Below are 18,351 nucleotides of genomic sequence, written 5' to 3' on the forward strand. Positions count from 1 at the left end.
AGAGAGAGAGAGAGAGAGAGAGAGAGAGAGAGAGAGAGAGAGAGAGAACAGCGTCGCGGTTGACCACGATTCGTTGTACGAAGAGAGAAGTTATGAACGTTTTAGTTGGGGCATTAACGAAGGAAACATTTAAAACTTGAGCCCTTCCCAAAGTTCTTACGCGTAAACATTAAAGTCAGCCAGCTAAGTGGCACCGTTACTTCTTCGCCGAGGAAATAAGTATAGTCGGGCAAGCAAGTTTCTTCTTGATTATGGTATTTCTGGCCGGTACTTCCGACGGTCCTTACTACCCCCGTCTAACTCCACCCAAGCCACCCTCTGACGGTTGCTACCTTCGAAGAAAAATGCCAGCTCGGACTGCAACGCGGTCATTTCCCTCGGTGAATGACATCGCGTTTGTTTCCGTAATAAAAGAGAACAACAGCGAATGAACGAAGAGAGAGAGAGAGAGAGAGAGAGAGAGAGAGAGAGAGACGTTGGGGGAAAAGAAAAGAAGTCTGGCAGCTTCGTAACCTATTATAAATTGCTTCACCCTTTGACCCAACATTACTTCTTTTTTTTAATTATCTTTACCAAGCATTACTTCGACTCGAAGTTTTTTCTCTTTGATGCGTTAAGCTTAGACTTTTATGATAATGAAACGAGTATGCATTTGTGTAATATTTTATTACGATCGTGCAACAGTATTAACGCTGACAGCAACTCGATGCATTCTGTTAATAATAGAAAAATAAAAGACTATTCGATAAGAAAGGTAAGAACGGACGAATGATAATGAGAGACAGATAAAAGGTAAATGAAAAATGACAAACGTATTGTTTACTTTCGCTTGTCACAGCCGGATGTCAATTGTACTAGTTTGTAATATTCCTTTTTTATATCTACAGCACCTTTGAATTAATTTTCTTTGCGCGTATGCACACAATTCTGTGGAAACTGAGAGGGCCCTTTCATTTTTATGACGTCCCCTTGGAATCAAACGGAACGCAGGACATACAAAAGCCTTTTCTCTCATTCCATGAGGCGCCATCGGAATTTAATAAAATCGTCGTTCGACGTACGCAAGCGTTCGACAAAGAGAGACAGGAAGAGAAAAAGAAAGAGAGAGAGAGAGAGAGAGGAATCTTCGTGTATTCTCTGTAAACTCAGTACACGGTTTACTAAAAATCGATTGCAATTGTTTCTAGCCCAAAAATTCGTCCATTTTCTATCCTTTGCATAAAGCTACGATCCAATTCCGAGGCAAAGGAGAAATTTTTCCTTCGAATCGCTTTTTAAAAGATCTACGTCGTTCGCCAATACGATTCGTGATCTAAACGCGCGTAAAATCGGGTCGAGTAAGAACGCGACGACTTAATGGATAGTTAAAGCGCCCTCACATCGTATAGTCGAAGCGTATTCCGTAGATACGCTAACGTCGTTATTCTCACCCTTAACTCTATACGGATTATGGCCTCGAGCTTTAGGAACCTGTACACTCGTACCTTCCACAAACAATACGTATATTTCTATGTATACGCGTTTATACAGTTCCCTTCAAAAATTCAATTAAATCAGGTCGATCGCAAACATCGCGCGAAAGACTTTATTACCGTAAAAAGGAAACATTGGAAAGATCGAACGATTCGATGTTCTATTTAAAAATATACAACGTAACGATTGATAAACCTTCGAAACAAATAAAAAAGGTATTCAACTCGCCACGTTAAATAAAATTCGATATGACGATACAATAAAAATACTGTCAGATGAATTTTTATGAATTTTTATTCAATCGCATCCGATTTATCGCAAATAAAACAAAAACCGTTAAAGACGTACCCACGTTAAGTATCGTTCACTTTATAAGCTCGATCGGGGTTATAAGGTTACTCGAACCTCGAGAACATAGTATTACTTCGCGAATACTTTTGAGCTCGACTGTATACATAAGTATCGCCATGGGCGAACGATGAAATCCATTTTTCAAGGCGTCCGCGTAACGTGCTGCAAAGCGAGCTCGTAAAATGGCATGTGGCAAGGGAAGTGCGTTACCGAATAATATTACCGTGTCGCAGCGTAAAAATTCATTACTTTAACGTTCGCCACGTTTTCAGACGCAACGCGAGCTTCCTCTTCCTTTCTCTCTTTTTCTCTCTTTTTTATTCCCCTGTCGTCAAACGTCATGAAAATGACATTTTCTTTGGGACGGCTTTTAACGCTTGGTCTTATCGTTCCCCCTCTTTCTCTCCCTCTTTCTCTTTCTCCTTTTCTCCAAGGTTCATTATTTCTTAGTATCACGCGAATTGCGAGCATCGTTGATGATGCCGTTACGACGTTTGGTCTCTCTCGACGTGGCCGTAACAAAATTTTCTCTGATATCGAATTAGTCGCAGAGTGCTTGTAATAATACATAAGCGTTTGGTACTTGGGAAGCTTAGCAGATTTTACATATGCGGTAAAGCTACGGCAGAACTTCATTTATCCAAACATCGTTCTCTCGTACGTCCGTTCGGTGTTTGATAAATCGTACTCTTATTATGGGAATACTGTTTTGCTAGAAGTAGGTACTTTAATTATTCGAAATGGTATCTTCTCTTCGAGTGTAGGTAAACGCATAAACGTGAATATGTTTGTTTTTATTACACGATGTAAGGTGTATAGTGAATCATTAAAGTTGCACTTACGTTCAGTAATATTTCATAGAGGAACATTTTCTCACTCGGCGAGGTAAAAGGTACTTACCTGAAAGAAAAAAAATTAATTATTGGAAGAAGAGAGTTTTATCGAAATAAATATTAATTATTCGTTCAAGATGGAATAAAAAAGTATGATCGCGAAGGTGAAGAGAAGTTCGTTCGAAGAAAACGGTATTGACTTCGCGAAGCGACTTTGTTCGCTCGAATCCAAATTTCACATTGAAATGCTACAAGAGTACCTAACCGCTGGTATCAACGACAACGAGTAGGTAAGGGAATAACAACGACGAAACAATGCGGATCCTCTTTAGCGAACGTAGAAGTAAAGGAGGATGAGCATGAGTTCGTATCGCTGAACTAAACCGATATATTTGCAGGCTTGACGTCTGTCAAGTTTCTAGAAAGCGAATAGGAGAGACTCGGTGCTATCCGATAATTTCCAAGTAAATTCATTACTTAATTAATTAATTAAGATTCGTTAAACCGTCGTGTTCTGGCCAGACCGAGGAAGACGACACCTTATACTTTTGGAAGTTGGAACGGGTGGGAAGCGAGATAAAGTCGTTCAGCAGTGACCCAAGTTACACTTTTCGAAACGACTTTCTACTTTTATGGTGTAGCGGATAATACGGATATAGTTTGGCGAACTACCGCAAAAGTTTCTTCCTAGAAAAAGCGTATATGCCGTTGGAAGGATGTCTCGTGGAAAGGAAGCAAGAAGCTGTTGGAAGGATAAGAACTCACGTTTCACGCTGATTTAATCGTTTTGCCTTTCCAAGCGTATGTAAGTATGTACCGTCGTGCCTTTGGGAAAACGATTAAATCGGTGCCACGAATATCAGATTACAAAATCTTCGAACGAGAAAAAGGAAAGAAAGATATTGCGACCTTCGAAGTGACTCCTTTATCTTTGACTTTCGCGAAATAAAAGAGTCGATCGATTTTCGATATAGAAGGACATCGTCGCCCTTCTCGCTTCGATTCTTAATTTACTTGTCAGCTTCGATTCGAATAGCTTCGACGTGAGCCGACTGCCGGTGGCATCGCGCGTACCGAATCGCGTCATGTTTCTCGAACTAATGCGAGCCACCTATATTTCTCTCTTTCTCGCTATGCAACCCTCCTTCGCACGCAACTTGCGTTCATAAAAGGGCTCGCTCGTTCGCGCCATTGCCCAGGAACGTGCGTACGTACGTCGTACATCACGATTCTCCACGAGAATTTTACCGCGTCGACTCGTTAATTCTCTGTCTGCAGGGTACAAGTTGCGACGTCCAACGACTATTCGAACGTCGATGTAATTGAAGGCTGCGATTCTAATGGTATTTTCTCTCTCTCTCTCTCTCTCTCTCTCTTCGTCTATCTGTCTTTCTCTCGCCGATGGATCAAACTCGTTCGAATTCTGACCTAGAAAGAATCGGGAAAAACCGTGGACGCCATCGTCCCACATAGCTCTTCTACATTTTATCTTTGGCCTCATTATCGAACTTTGTCCTTTTACTTCGTAAATTTAACTTTCGAACTTTGTCTCTTTCGAACAAGATCAATGGAGGTATGTAGATATATCTACATGCATGTACATATGTGTACCGACACAAAAACGATTCCATCGACACGTGATTTCGGTCCCCAGGCTTATTCATTTTCGAAATTCGATTGGCAACGCTCGCATGTACAAAATTTTAATTAACGAACTCTCTTGCTGATAGTTGTAAAAACGCTCGAATAAAGTTACGGTCGGTGAAAGGCCATTAGCCGTACAAAATGATCCCCACGGACCGTTTCGCAAAAAGCCGCACGATTGTTCGCCCTTCCTCCCTTCTCGTCATCCACCAACGCGCCACCACCGTTACCACGTTCGCCCTTTCTCTCTCTCTCTCTCTCTCACTCCCTACCATCTCGATTCCGTTGTCATCGACCGTTGACCAGGATTCCTCGTCATCGGGAAATTAACATAGAGTCATTATCAAGCGGTGCTCGCACCGACGAAGAGAGGGAGAGAGAGAGAGAGGGAGGGAGGGGAGGAGCCGAATAGATAGATATAAAGATAAAGCGAAAGAGATAAAGAGAGAAGGGAAAAGAGAATTAAAATTTCATTTCAATGGACGTTCGGGTACCTAATTGTGCCTGTTAATGTATCATCGACGGTACTCGTGTAAAAAGCTTTCTCTCGCTGGAAAAATCTGATGTATTGAAAGAATAACGTATGATCGATGTGTAATGGTTTTTAATACTAAATTATACGGAATGATAAAAAGAAAATAAATAAAAGAGATTGGAATAAACGTTCGTCGGAACGAGACCCGGTCGAATAAATCAGGAGAGCGCGTAAATCGCGGTGCGTGCGAGCGTCTAACTCGAAATTTTAGGATCGAGACTCTTCCGGTCTGTAAGCTCGTACGCCGTGGGGTCTTGATATAGAGAGTGGGTGGACGTAATTCGGACAATGGCCAGGTTTGTTGGGTTGGTAACGCTGGCCGACTGCCAGGTACATTGTCCATGGTACGGTTGGTACGCTCCAACTTCCACCTCGTCTCTCAGCGAACCCTCTTGGACCACCCCCGCACGTGCATATATTACATATCAAACGATGATAGAGAGACCACTTGGCAAGCTCGATTCTCCCGTAATAGAGAGAAGCAAAATTGTTTTCACGACTTTTCACAACTGTTTTTACGTGGACAAGGTTTTTAGGCCGAATCGATGACGCCTACCGATCGATCCAAATGATGGATCACCGGTTACTTTCCCTTTTGGATTTCTACGTGCGTGAGAACGAATAAATTTCCTTTATAACGATCTCGAAATAATTATAATGACGCCTGCAGGCTAGATCTTTTGGAGATACGCAACAAAGCTAAACGCGTTTAATAGATCGAGAAAAGTGATATCACGCAGAAATGATACGCGTGTGTGTTTCGGTGAGAGAAAGGGTAACGTGCGCTCATTCGTAACAAACAACGGAGACGGTCCGTTTACAACTAAACAGAGGCTAATTTATGCGGTGATCAAGGGTCGCGCGCGCCAGCCTTGCTTTTGTCCTTTGTACGTACACACGTATACATACGCGACTTAGCACCGCGTGCATTTGCCAACTTGCTGCAAACGGTTTCAACTACCTTTCTCTCTTTGCCTATACCTTCTCTCTATCTCTTTCGCTTCTCTACGTTTAAGTCTATATACACACACGTAGGGACTGCTAGGGAGTACACACTAGAGACATTTTCCCATCTCTCCGTCGTACCTTCTCTCTTTCCCTCAGATATCGTCCTACGTTCTCTTAGTCCTTTAAGCAGCCAACACCAGTCGTGAGATCGAAGACACCTGCCCCCTTGCTGTACTTCCAACAACTACTACCACGAGCATCGCTTCTACTTATTACCACACTGTCGGCTTTCCATAAGCATACTTATGAATACGATTACCGTCCGCGTTTATACGGACACGGTGATCGTAAATTCAGATTCCAACGGTTATATCGGCCTGCTTGCCTGTGCTAGTTCCAGAGGATCGGGAGCAAGAGAGAGAGAGAGAGAGAGAGAGAGAGAGAGAGAGAGAGAGAGAGAGAGAAAGAGAATAGTTTCTTCTCAGAGCGACCGACGCGACTTCGCTATCTTTCGTACGTTTCGCCTTGTTTCGCGGATCCTAGTGTTCGAATGGAATCTTTTGGAATATCGAGAAGGAATTTCGATTTCGTACTTTTCCCTATTATACGATCTAACGAGAAAAACGATATCTACAGGAAGGCATAGGGAGTCGATTCGCTGCAATTCGATTTGCGAGTAAAAGCACTGGTACCATCTTACGAAATCTTTGACCCACGTTCTATGGAGATCGTAGAAAAAAATCACAGTCTTCGCGTTCCCAAATATAATTTATTCTCGTTTGTAAAGAAAGTTACGAAGTAACGCAAGGATTTTCGTACATCCTATCACAAATTCATAGTCAAAGGTAGAAGCGGAGTTTCAATAGGCAAACGTTATACCTTCGCAGTCCTTTAACCATACCGGAATTCAATCCCCAGAAGTACTCACCGCATATTGCGATCAACCAACTAGTAGAGTAGCCACTAATTGCAAGGCTCCTTAATAATTCGTGCCGCGTGTACGTCACCTCTGGGAGTTTCGTGTCTTTGGCGTGACACGTTGGAATGCTGCGGATAACTCGTTCGAAGGTAGCTGTCAACGTGGGAAATGGAAATGGATGATATTCGATGCCTGTTCCCTACGTTGTGTATGGGCAAAATAAGAAGTTAAATGAAATACAGAAAAATTCTGTGAATTCCTATAAACTGTCGATCGTTTCTTCGATCTAAATAAAGTCGATACGTTGAGCTTTTAAGTCCGATCGCGTTAAAGCGCCGATGTTGGCGACGAAGAAAATAATAGAAACTTCTTTTTTCGTTCTCTTTGAGGTATCGATTGTTTCGATCGAAGGAAAAAAAAAAAAAACGAAAGACCGAAAGAGACTAGATCCTCTCTAAACTCTTGACGAGCATGAAGTCGAACGGATTCGTTGGACCATGCTATCGGCACACCTCGCGGTAATTACCCCATCTGTCTCCAACGGACCTTCGCGCTGCGAAACTCTGCACACGTATCCGAGCTGCCTTACCTCCTACCTTTTCCTCCTTTCCTCTCTCTTTCTCTCTCTCAACCCCTCTTCTGTCACCATCCACGACGTGCCGAGTTTCTCGAGCACCCTCGCCTCCTCTAAGACAACTTTATTACGCGCTACGAATCTTCTGTAGAATTAACGATCGATCACACTTTTCTTACGCGCTATCGCCAACGTCGAAGATAACGAACGAACCCCGCTCGTAATACGTGACGAATTCTAAACGAGATCGAGCAGGAAACGTAACGATCGCGAGGGTTCCTTTCCGTAGATAATTGAAAAGTAGGAGATAATGGTGAAAGAAAATAGTAATACAGTTAGACGTCATTCGATGTTTCTCCCGAATAAATCAACGTCGAATCAACGAGAGAATGAATGAGGAAAGGGTAAAAAAAGAAAATATTAAGTATCAACGAACGCGATTCAAACTTCGCTCTCGATACGATCGATAAACGACGCCAAGTCCCTCTCCGCAACTCCGTTCACCTTTCAAAGAGAATCTTCGAGGTTAGTATCGCGTGGACGTCGCGCGAAAGTCACGTTCACGTCGGAAAAGCAGGTAAGCCCTGTCCATTGAGTGAAAAATACAAAAGGCTTCGCTTCTGGCATCGTCACAAAGAGACGAGCTTCGTCGAGCGTCGTCGAACGAGTTTCGATAACGAATCCAAAAGATCACGTAGCAGGATGGTACAACGATGAAAGTTGACTTTGCCGATTTTAGTTCCTCTCTGTAAAGAAACATCGACGATTGCTAAGGTATCTCGATAGCATGTAGAGCAAATAGATCAGTCTGGAAGCCATACGATCTATCGACATTCTCCTCAAACACTTCGCTATACCGTTCCCTCGCCACCTCTTCGCATACCAACTCTTGTGTCTGGAGGCGCGCTAACCGGACATACCGGAAGGTCGACTCCGGAACCTTAGAACGTTCAAGCATGTCTACCTTTCTGCTGGACGAACGCCCAATGGATTACGATCTCGATGCTCGCTCCTTGAATTTTCACCCTCTCTCCGAGTCTCTCTTTACGGCTCTCGATATTTATTCCGAGAGAGAACGATCGATTCAACGCGAGATCCTTCGCGTGGCTCGTTGACTATTATTCTTATTTTCCCGTTGCACGATGAGAGGACTCGTTCGAGAATCAAGGAATATTATTTTTCTATCTTTTACTTTTAATAAAATACTTTTGTTTTTAAAAATAAATTGAAACTTTGAACGGAAAACAGCGAGAGAAACATATCTGTTATTAATCGATTTTGTCTGCGCCGTGCGAAAAGATTTTTTTGTTCGTATAATTTTTTATAGTATGATCGATATAAATATCCTTCGTCCAACGATAGATAAAACACGAAAGACGCGCGATATCGCGTCGAAGGTCGATCGTTGTTAGCGATTCTCGAATTAGATTCGAATAGAAGGTAGCGTTAATTTTTTTCCCTCGACAAGAGGAGAGACTTTTGCCTGAAATTGAAAAGTCGGATTTCTGGATTTTGCGAAACACGGCCGAACTGTCGCCAAACCCGTTATCAACGAACGGCACACATTCGACTGAGCTTTTCGCGTCAAAAGGGATTCTCTACCCCTCCGTCGCGTACATCCCCCCATGATCCAAGCAGTTCTGTCTTGAATTATCTTGGAATTACTTCCCCTTCGACTTTACACATACGCGTGTATGTCGCGTTATATCGTTAAGACTTTCGCATATATCCAACGAGATGGAATTTCGTCGATAAAGATCGATAAATATATTTTTGTGTTTCAAGATCGGTATGAAATTACGATAGCCGCGACTCAACGAACTCTGGTAAAATCGCGTATGAAGGACCGTGCAAAGATCCAATTTTCCAAGTACCTAACGTGTAAGCGAAATTCGAGGGCGTACGACGAGCGAGAAACGTCGATTTTGTGGGTGGGAAGAGACTCGTGCAATACCGTGGAATAGGCCCTTCGAACTTCTTGTCCTCTCGCGCCGGCCTTGATTTCGAGCTTTCGCTCGATAGCGATCGCGTTCGCGTTTTAATCCGCCAAGAGCCGTCGCTCTAGAAATAAGGGTATGGGACGGGTGAACGGATGGAGAAGAGAGACGAAAGGGACGTAGTGAAAGGGTGGCGAGGGAAAGAGTTTCGAGTGGTGTGCCGGTCGATGTTTTAATCTAAGGGTCGATGTATTCGTCGAGATGGGTTATCGTGGGCGGACGCCAGCAATGGCGGTGGTTTCCGCTCGTCCAGGGATTTTCAAAGTTCGATGTCATTGCTACTCTGCTGTTGCTGCTGCGCTCGAGTGAAAGAAAGAGGGAGAGTGGGGGAGAGAGAGAGAGAGAGAAATAGAGCTTTATCGTAGGTACTCGTAGCGAACAAAAAAGCACGCGAGGTACGTCATAAATAACCGCAAGCTCAGCGACCGGTGACCCGCTTTACGGAGAAGTCGAGCTTACTGTTAAATTTTCGATTCTCTCTCGCTTACTGTCTGCACTTGACAGACAATGAACGTCGAAGGACTTTTTATTTTTGTCGAGTATTTCTGATGACGAGAGAAATTTTTATCTGGGTTGCGTTGAAATATTCGAATTACTTGGAAACGTCTAAGAAGTAATAATCCGTTCGAGAAGATCGAAATATTTATCGAATAAGGAAGTGCAATATACTTGAATCATGTCAACTACGTAAATATATCCAGTCACATTTAGATGTAAAATTCTAGCTTGAACTTTTGTCTATGAGTTCAAATGCTTGCCGATTATAAATCACGCGACAAGAACATCTCGAAATAATAGCCTTCTATCTGTGGACTTTATAGCCACGTCGCGTCGCGTCGCGTCGCGTCGCGTCGAAGAGAAAATTTTGCGCTATGATTCTTCTTGATGGAAATAGAAACGAATAATTAATGCGTTGGAATATATTCGCGTGCAAATATTATTTTATATCTTTAAATCTACTTTGTATTTTTACTTTCATTCATATAACTCGTTTCCATCGATCCGTAACAAACAAATAGTAAAATTGTTATCTTTCGTTAAACGTTACCCGATTCTCTTTTTCCACCGACATTGTCAATTCGCGCATTAAGATTTAATATCGTGTGTTAAAACGTGTCTCTAACGTCCGAAAATTAACGGAAACGTCAACGTTCTAATGGAAGCAAGCGACACGAGAGATAGGCGACACCGGTTATATTAATCGTGATACCAATTAACCGGTGTTACCGTTACAAACGTCTACGTCGAATGTAGGACGATCGTAAATTAGGGAGCGTCGTACCACAGACGCAGCACGTGGTACGAACGAGAAACGCGACTCAAACCGTGCGTTTCTCGCTTTGCCGACGATACTTGGCACTTATATGAGTCCACGTTACTACGTACGTTGGCAGTCTCGCACCGAGTGACCGTTTTTGAAAACAATGCTTCGGAGTGCCTGTAATTTCTGTACGTATAACGCGGGATACGCCAATGGTTCCTCGGCGCCTTTATACGCGAAATACCGAACGCCGTGTTCGTACGCTCGTAAAACAGAAGGGATAGCAACGTGGAAACTAACGTTGTCGCCGCATACGTTCGAAATAATATTCTCGGAAAGTATGAATTAATTAATCGGGCATTAACGCGAAAATGGATTAGTAATGAATCGAACGAACTGCAATTTTCGCAATTTCCTCTTTCCCCACTCGCCTCGTTTTAATCGTTCACGTTTAAAGTAAGTAGGTAATGGTAAAATAACGAAGTTATAGAAATCTAGCAAGACGGACAAACGTTTATAACATCCGTCTTGAGTGTAATATTTGATAAGAATTATTATAAAATTGAATTCTTCTTAATGTAATTTTACCTACCGCTCCGCGTTTCTAAATTTACCATCAAATACGAGAAGAGCAAACTATCGGGAAGATCGTGAAAGCTTAAAGGCCTGATTCGAAATTCTAGGGACCGGTACATGTTTCTAATCCAAAAAGAGTTTTAACGCTGGTCGATGTTCCAAACGATAGAACGACGGCGCCGCCACCTGTGGGACCGCTGAGATTTCGTACGCGCTCGAATTACGTATTTACGAGGCGAAAGTCGGAGGGTTGGAATAATGTCGTTTAATCCCAAATCCCAAAGCACCCAAGGAAAAAGCAACCTTCCTAGCGTTACGATTCGTTTTCCACGGGCCTTGGTTTCTTTCGTCGTCGCACTGACCAATCGCTTGTGGTTTTTTCTCTTCTTTTTTTTCTCTTTTTTCTCTTCTTCTTTTTAACTATCGGAACTTTTTTCTTCGTAAGCAGCGCTCGAGAAATACACGATTGCACGAAACTGTATATTTTCTCCGGCCAAGATTTTCGATTTCGAGGAAATATTATTTATATCGCATAATGCGAAAGTGAATCGATTGGTTTACTTAAATATCCTCCTATTTGCAAGAACACAGTAATTCTGAGCTATACCAGACGATCGCAGCGTTCGAGAGAGCGCTCGAATCAAACGGTTATTATTATTCCTGCTTTCGGAATAATCCGGAATTCATACGGAATTAACGATATTAGGATGGCGCATTTAGGATCGCGTGTATCTCCGAATCGAGCGATTATGCGCTGTTTATTACGACGCGTGGAACGCGTAAATTTCGCTGTCTATGTGCCTTGTCATTACGCAGGATCAAGATACATACATGGCGTTGCTTCTCTCGTGAATCCCGATTGACATAGAATCGCTCGAATAAATGTCCTTTCGAATAGCTCGAACACGCACGATTTCCGTTCATTTGATACTCTTTGTTCTACAATTTTCTACCTTATAAAAGCCTCTTTGAAAACCAGCTGATTTCGTTTCGCAAGATTCGAGGAAATACAAGCGGCGTAACGGTTCTTACACCCATTTGATCCGACGATTCACAATTAAATGTTATTAAAAATCAACTCGAGGGACGAATTTTTTTTTAACTTTTCCTTCTTTCGAAAGAGCTCTACAAGAACAACTAAATACATGAATACGCGTATCGAGAGACGTTCAGGAAATTCTCGATTTTAACGGGCGAAAGCGTTTTTAAACTACTTGGACACGATAAATCCTCCGCGATGCGTCACGGTGGCGGTGGTGTATAGTGGCTCTACGAAACGCAATAGGATTTGCGTTAAAGCTCCGGGTTCGTTGATCCGGTGTGGAAGCTCAAATATAAATATTTTTCATCGTCATGGATTTCCAGTGGTACGCGGTACCGAGCATTCTCGAATTTTATGAAGCAGACTTTGTTTTTTGCGAGCATTTAGCACGCTAAAGGCAACAGAGGATTGCGATACCACGAATGTAACGCGGTTGACATTCAATGAGAGAGAAATAAACAGAAAGGAGATTCGTGTTTCGAGCGAACGGACGTGAAAAAAAAGGAGAGAAAAAAAAAGGAAAAAAAAGAAACAAGTTATCCTTCGGGATTTACGAAGATGTTTTCTAATAGAAAAACAGATAATGGACATTACTTTTTCCATTCTTTATGAAGATTATCTTTACGTAGCGTTTCTTTCCTTCCTTTCCCCCTTTAATTGTTAATTCCCCAGGACGTAAAGGGAATTGTAAAATTATAGATATTTAACGTCGTTGAATTACCTTCGCGTTCGAAAAAAATTTCGCGACGTAGAAAGAATTTTCAAAGACGTTCGTCTAAAAGTAAGACCGCTATTATAAATATTTCTACGCATTAAACGAACGTAAACGTCGTCGTCGATATTGCGAAAATTATTAATAATACACGCGCTTCGTTTTCACGAGCTTCCACAAAATATAAATTTTTCCTCGATACACTCGGTATCGTATAAAAATTTGATTGGTCTCATACGAGAAAGTTACAAATTCCGTTTCGCGGAAATTCCTTTCGCTTTTGACGTCATCATTACGTAGTACGATCCACGGCGAACAGTTTCTTGACGATAAGCGATTCCTTTGAAAATGGAAGACTCTCTAAAATTAGAACACGAACGAGCACGAACGAGCTGCTCGATGTATACCACTGCACTCGGTCATTACGACGATGCTTATCACCGTCTATGAATCATGCGAAGGGCAACAATGCAGAAACGTATACAACGTACGTATCTATCTATATACGTGCATCGATTTACGCTGCTCATTGTTTTCGACGGAACGAAAGGAACCCAAGTCGATCGAATTCCCGTCACGAACGAGAATGGAGCTTCCCCGAAAGAAGTTAAACGTTTCCTCGTAAAGATTACAAGCTCCGACTTAAAGTCGATTTTTCTAGTGGCGTGACGACGACATATCGCGTAAAACCCTTCTACGTTGATTCGAGAAGGAGCTCCGAATCGTAACTTCGATCAAATCCGGTATTTCCTTTCGAAGCGATCGAAACGACACGATGAACGCGTCGATCAAGAAATATCAGCAGAACTATAATCCGATCCGCGAATAGAAAATGATGCGAATGTTTTCGAACTTGAAAGAGACGGAAACGGTTGCGCACGGTACCCGTCTATACTCGTCGTCCAGCTTTATCGTTTGCGATATATCGTTGCGCTTCGCGAATGTTTACAAATTCGGTACGAATGAGTTGTTTGGTAAACACGTTCGAAACGAAAATTGTGAATACGCGAGCTACTTCAAACGCGACACGACGTACAGTATCTGCCGCGAGTTTACGATTAAACGTTGCAACGTATCAGATTTCTCGCGTCTAATAATTCAGTGAATCCACGGTTGTTCCAACCCGTCTTGGAGAGAATCGTGCTTAAGAAACTTTCGTTTAACATATTATCGCGCTAAATCACAGTCGCAACCTCATTTTAATCCCTTTTATGAAACAGTTATAGCTAGGCTAGCTAGCTCACTGGAGGCTTCACGAGCAAACTCGTCGAGTCTGCAAGATGATGCTAACGCTTCCATCCGCCGTCCAAGTCGACTAATGCGATACGATTAGTTCGGGATTTACTCTCCAAGTTTGATCTTGGAAGGATGAGAGCATACGTACCGTGTTACGTAGTAACGTGTAACGGGGAAGACGTAGACACTTTCGATGGGCTGTAAATTATTCGCCGAGGATGAGAAGACATCCAACGGAGTTGACATCCATCGTCGAAGTCCGTCATCGATATTTCACGAGGGTCGCAATGATTTAAAATTAAAGCACGATATCGCGAATCGTCTTAAGGATAGATATACGTCGTTGCATTCGAGTCACGTAACGTGCTACGAATACACGCTATACATTTCTCTCGAGTTAGTTTCGACGCGAAAACCTCGAGTTTTCCATGGATGATTAACTTTAACGAAAAAAAAAAAAAAAAAGAAAAAGAAAGAGAGAAGGAAAGAAAGAAAAATGTTATTTCGAAATTTCTCCCGATGAAACGTAGGTACATGCAATATTTTTTCGATCTTTCTCGCTTTATCGCTTCTTCCTTTTCTCCCGTAGCGAATTTTTAAGCAGAATAGGACAGAATCGAGAATCTCGCAGAGAGAAAGGTAGTAATGTCTTTTAGGAGGAGCTGGACCAAACAGCCTGGAACGTCGGAGCCAACTCGTTAGTTAGCACTTGGGAAAGCGCATAGTGAAACCTCGATAAGAATGGAAGGGTCGCTGGCCGAGGTTATCTCACGGCTATAAACTTGGATGGAACAACATCGGTGGGAAGTATGAGAAGGGGTGAGACAACGGAAGAGGAGAGAGAGAGAGAGAGAGGAAGAGAGGAGAAAACGATAGCTCGTGAAAGAGTGGAAAAGAGCCACGGTTAGAATTCTCGGTACTTTCGCATTGAGCCGAGATCGTTTGTGTCACGACTAAAGTCGTTGAACTCTGACTCTTAACTGCTTTCAAGTATCACCAGAGATCGATTTATAAAGATCGCCTTATTCTTACGTGTTTTTATCAAGTAGCTAAAATAAATGCAGATCACGCGCTACGTTGTTTTGACGTTCGTTTAAAAAAAAACTCGATAAAAGTGACCATTTTATACTTTTACCGAAGGTTATGATGCCGTAGTAATAGCTAGACTCGTTTGTTTTTCTCGTTGCACTTTAATATGTTAGGCACGACCGTCGTATTTCCCGTATGTCGACATCAAAACGTTTATATCGGAATGGACGTCGTTTTTTTACAAAAAAAAATCTTCACGTCTTCTAAAAATATTCCGCAAAGATCTCAACGGAAACGGTTTGACCCTTTTCAACAACATTTTGTTTAATATTTTTAAACGACCAATCCGAAACTCTAAGTAGCAATTTCCATAATGACATAAAAATTGTCCGTGCAATTTTGTTATATTTATTTTATACAATTTTTTGCTCTAGTCAAAAAAAGTTTACTCGCAGACGTACACACATTTGTAAAACGTTATGACTCGTGCGGAACATCAAACAGAATTGAAAAACTCTATTTCTATGAAAAGTTATAGCGAGGCAACCCTTTTAGCGATAGTGATTGCATAAGGAACTCTGTGGTTATATTTAAAAACGACAAAACGAATGAAAAGTCTCTTTCGAATATACCTGCATATATTTCGGTCAAATATATATCTATTACGCGTATATGTATGCATATATACATATATATGTATATAAATATATTGAATTACATAAAGCGAACATCCCGTTAAACAAATAATAGCAGCTCGTTGATTTTTTACCGTTTGCACGTTACATCGCAAATAATTTTGGGCGTATCTCGACGCGAAGAGTAGAAAAAGCGTCCGTTTCGATGATGGTTTTAACTTTCATTCGTAATATCGTAAATCAATAATCCACGCATGCCAACGATGCTCGTTAACGTATCGTATATCCGGCACACCATTTTATGCTCGTCAGCGATCGTTAAAAACGGTTTGTCGTCGATCCAACCAACCGGTCGCTGGCTTAAAGCGTCGCTTCGTCAAAACCCATTGCTCCCTTTAAAAAGAAACGAACCATTTTTCCATCGAGAGAAAGCATAACTTGTTGTTTTCGAAGGATGGACGACGATAAATAAAAATTTGTCGATCATACCCAATTAACTATTTTCAAGTAACCGATCGATTATCTTCCTTCAATTAATGGAAATTGATATACATACGGAATTTCAACGTAGTAGACATAGACCGTCATTGTAGAACATAAAAGTAACGATGAAAGAATAGGAAAAGCGAAACCGACCGAACGGTCGACTGAAAATTAATACCAGTAGAAAACAAAGGCGTTAGCGAGGAAATAGAGAGGAAACCGGTGTTAAATTCGCTCCGTCCGTATCGTACACCCTGTTGCTATCGTAGGACATCGAGAAAGGAAGGGGGAGGGGGGAGAGAGAGAGAGAGAGACATAAAGAGCGGAGTATGGATAAAGAGGAAAAAGAGAGAAAGAGGAAGAAATTTCACTGGCGTCCCGTTGTACTCCCGTTTTTTATGAAAGAACCCATGGGGAGAGAGAGAGAGAGAGAGAGAGAACGGGGAGGGAAGGGAAGAGAAGAGAAACGATAGTCGAACGAAATATCCAGGGAGTGTAGCGCGAAAACAAGAACGGAAATTCGCATCGGTACACGAAGCTTGCCTGGTTGGGCTCGAACGAGGAGTAGAAGGAGGTGCTACTGCAGCTTCGAGAGCGCGTTCGAGAATAAACCTGTCGCGCCTAATCCTACTTATTTATTTACTGCCGTGGAGGGCGGCTATGCGAAACTCTGGCGGAACGCGTTGAATTCAGCCGATATTGGTGCGAGAGAACACCCGGTATAGGATCGGATTGGGAAGAGAGAGCTTCCCTTGCCAGGGAAAAGGCTGAGTGAGAGATTTGGACTGGAAGTGTACGAAAACATATTTCTATGGATTATATATGTGTTTCTATGTATTATGTACCTACGTATGTATACATATCGAATAGCGTAGTCACACAGAGAAAAGAGAGAGAGAGAGAGAGAGAGAGAGAGAGTTCGACCGCGATAAAATTTCTGAGAGAACACATTCGCGATGCAGAGGATCGGGGTCGAACGCGAAAAAATGGATAGTCGGATAACCGAGAAATAGAGATGGGTCGAGGGAATGAGAGATAGATAGAAAAGGGTCGAATGAGAAAAAGAGAGAGAGGATAGGGAATACCAACGGAATAATGCTGATTATCAGAGGTACTTGTCCGCCGAATAATTTCTCTGTGAAAACGTATAGGGAGGGAGAAAAGAGAGAGGGCTTACTTCGATAAAGTACTTTTGCGTGTATGCGCTGAAATTTAAGAGAACTAATAATACTTTTGCATTTATCGTTAAAAAAAAAAGTCTGTACTTTTCTCCGCAATTCTTTTTATTTCGCGCTTTTCTATTTCTCGGCGCTTTTAAGAGACCGCGGATAAAACATGTTTTTACTTGGAATTAATCGATTCGATGGTAGGACACACGTTTCGTATTAGAATCTTTTTTTATCTCTTCTTCTTCTTCTTTTTTTTCGTACCTTTAAACTCGTATCCACCGATCTATAAGCGATATTTATATCAATGCAAATATTTTTTTCTTTCTTCCTTTTTTTTTTCTTTTCTCATCGATTCGACCAAGTCCAAAGCATTTAACTGAATTCACAAAAGCGACTTTCCAATCGAAGAAGGAATGAAATGAATTTTAGGTCTCACCGTGATAGAATTCAAGGTGGTTGGCAAGGAAAGAAATGTCTGGGAGGGACCTCGATCAAGTTCGGACGAGGAAAGAATAATGGAATGGGTTATTGAAGGCTGTTTCGGTGGCGAACAATACGGACCGCGCAAAAATGAGATATAAGGGGAAAAGAGGAAACGAAAGCGATTCGGAAAAATGGGGAGAAGACTCGAGGCACGTCGACGAACGTCGAAGAGAAATCGTCGTGTGCGATAGGAGCGAGAGAGAGAGAGAGAAACGGAAAGAATATCGGTGTGATAATCTAAAGCCTAACGTTTATCGACGGGCCATTATAGTTTACGTGGGTGCGATCAAGATATCGACAGGCGATAATAAAATTGAAAAATATATATCTAAGTTTCCTTTACGTTTGGAGATGGATTTTCTTACCTTCTACGATGCTATATCAATTCAAGCGCTGTAACGAAACTTTCAGAAAGAAAAAAACAATAGAATCCGTAAGGTGGATTTGTCAA

At 42.0% G+C, this 18,351-nt stretch overlaps 1 protein-coding gene and 1 long non-coding RNA gene across 37 annotated transcripts in view; one reads left to right on the plus strand and one right to left on the minus strand.

Annotated features, from left to right (window-relative positions):
- Positions 1 to 18,351, plus strand: part of LOC122636525 — a 206,070-nt gene that overhangs the window by 158,622 nt on the left and 29,097 nt on the right. The window lies entirely within an intron of this gene.
- LOC122636519 (CUGBP Elav-like family member 1) overlaps positions 1 to 18,351 on the minus strand; it is a 253,063-nt gene that overhangs the window by 153,469 nt on the left and 81,243 nt on the right. The window contains exon 1 of one of the 36 annotated variants that reach the window (XM_043827824.1): positions 14,250 to 14,515. The exons of the other annotated variants lie outside the window; for them this stretch is intronic. Coding sequence (XP_043683759.1) covers positions 14,250 to 14,347 — 98 coding nt within the window. The 5' untranslated portion in view covers positions 14,348 to 14,515. Of the gene's footprint in view, positions 1 to 14,249; positions 14,516 to 18,351 lie in introns of those variants that run through there. 36 annotated transcript variants of the gene reach the window in all.

Source organism: Vespula pensylvanica, chromosome 22 (genome assembly GCF_014466175.1).
Source record: "Vespula pensylvanica isolate Volc-1 chromosome 22, ASM1446617v1, whole genome shotgun sequence".
NCBI lineage: Eukaryota > Metazoa > Arthropoda > Insecta > Hymenoptera > Vespidae > Vespula > Vespula pensylvanica.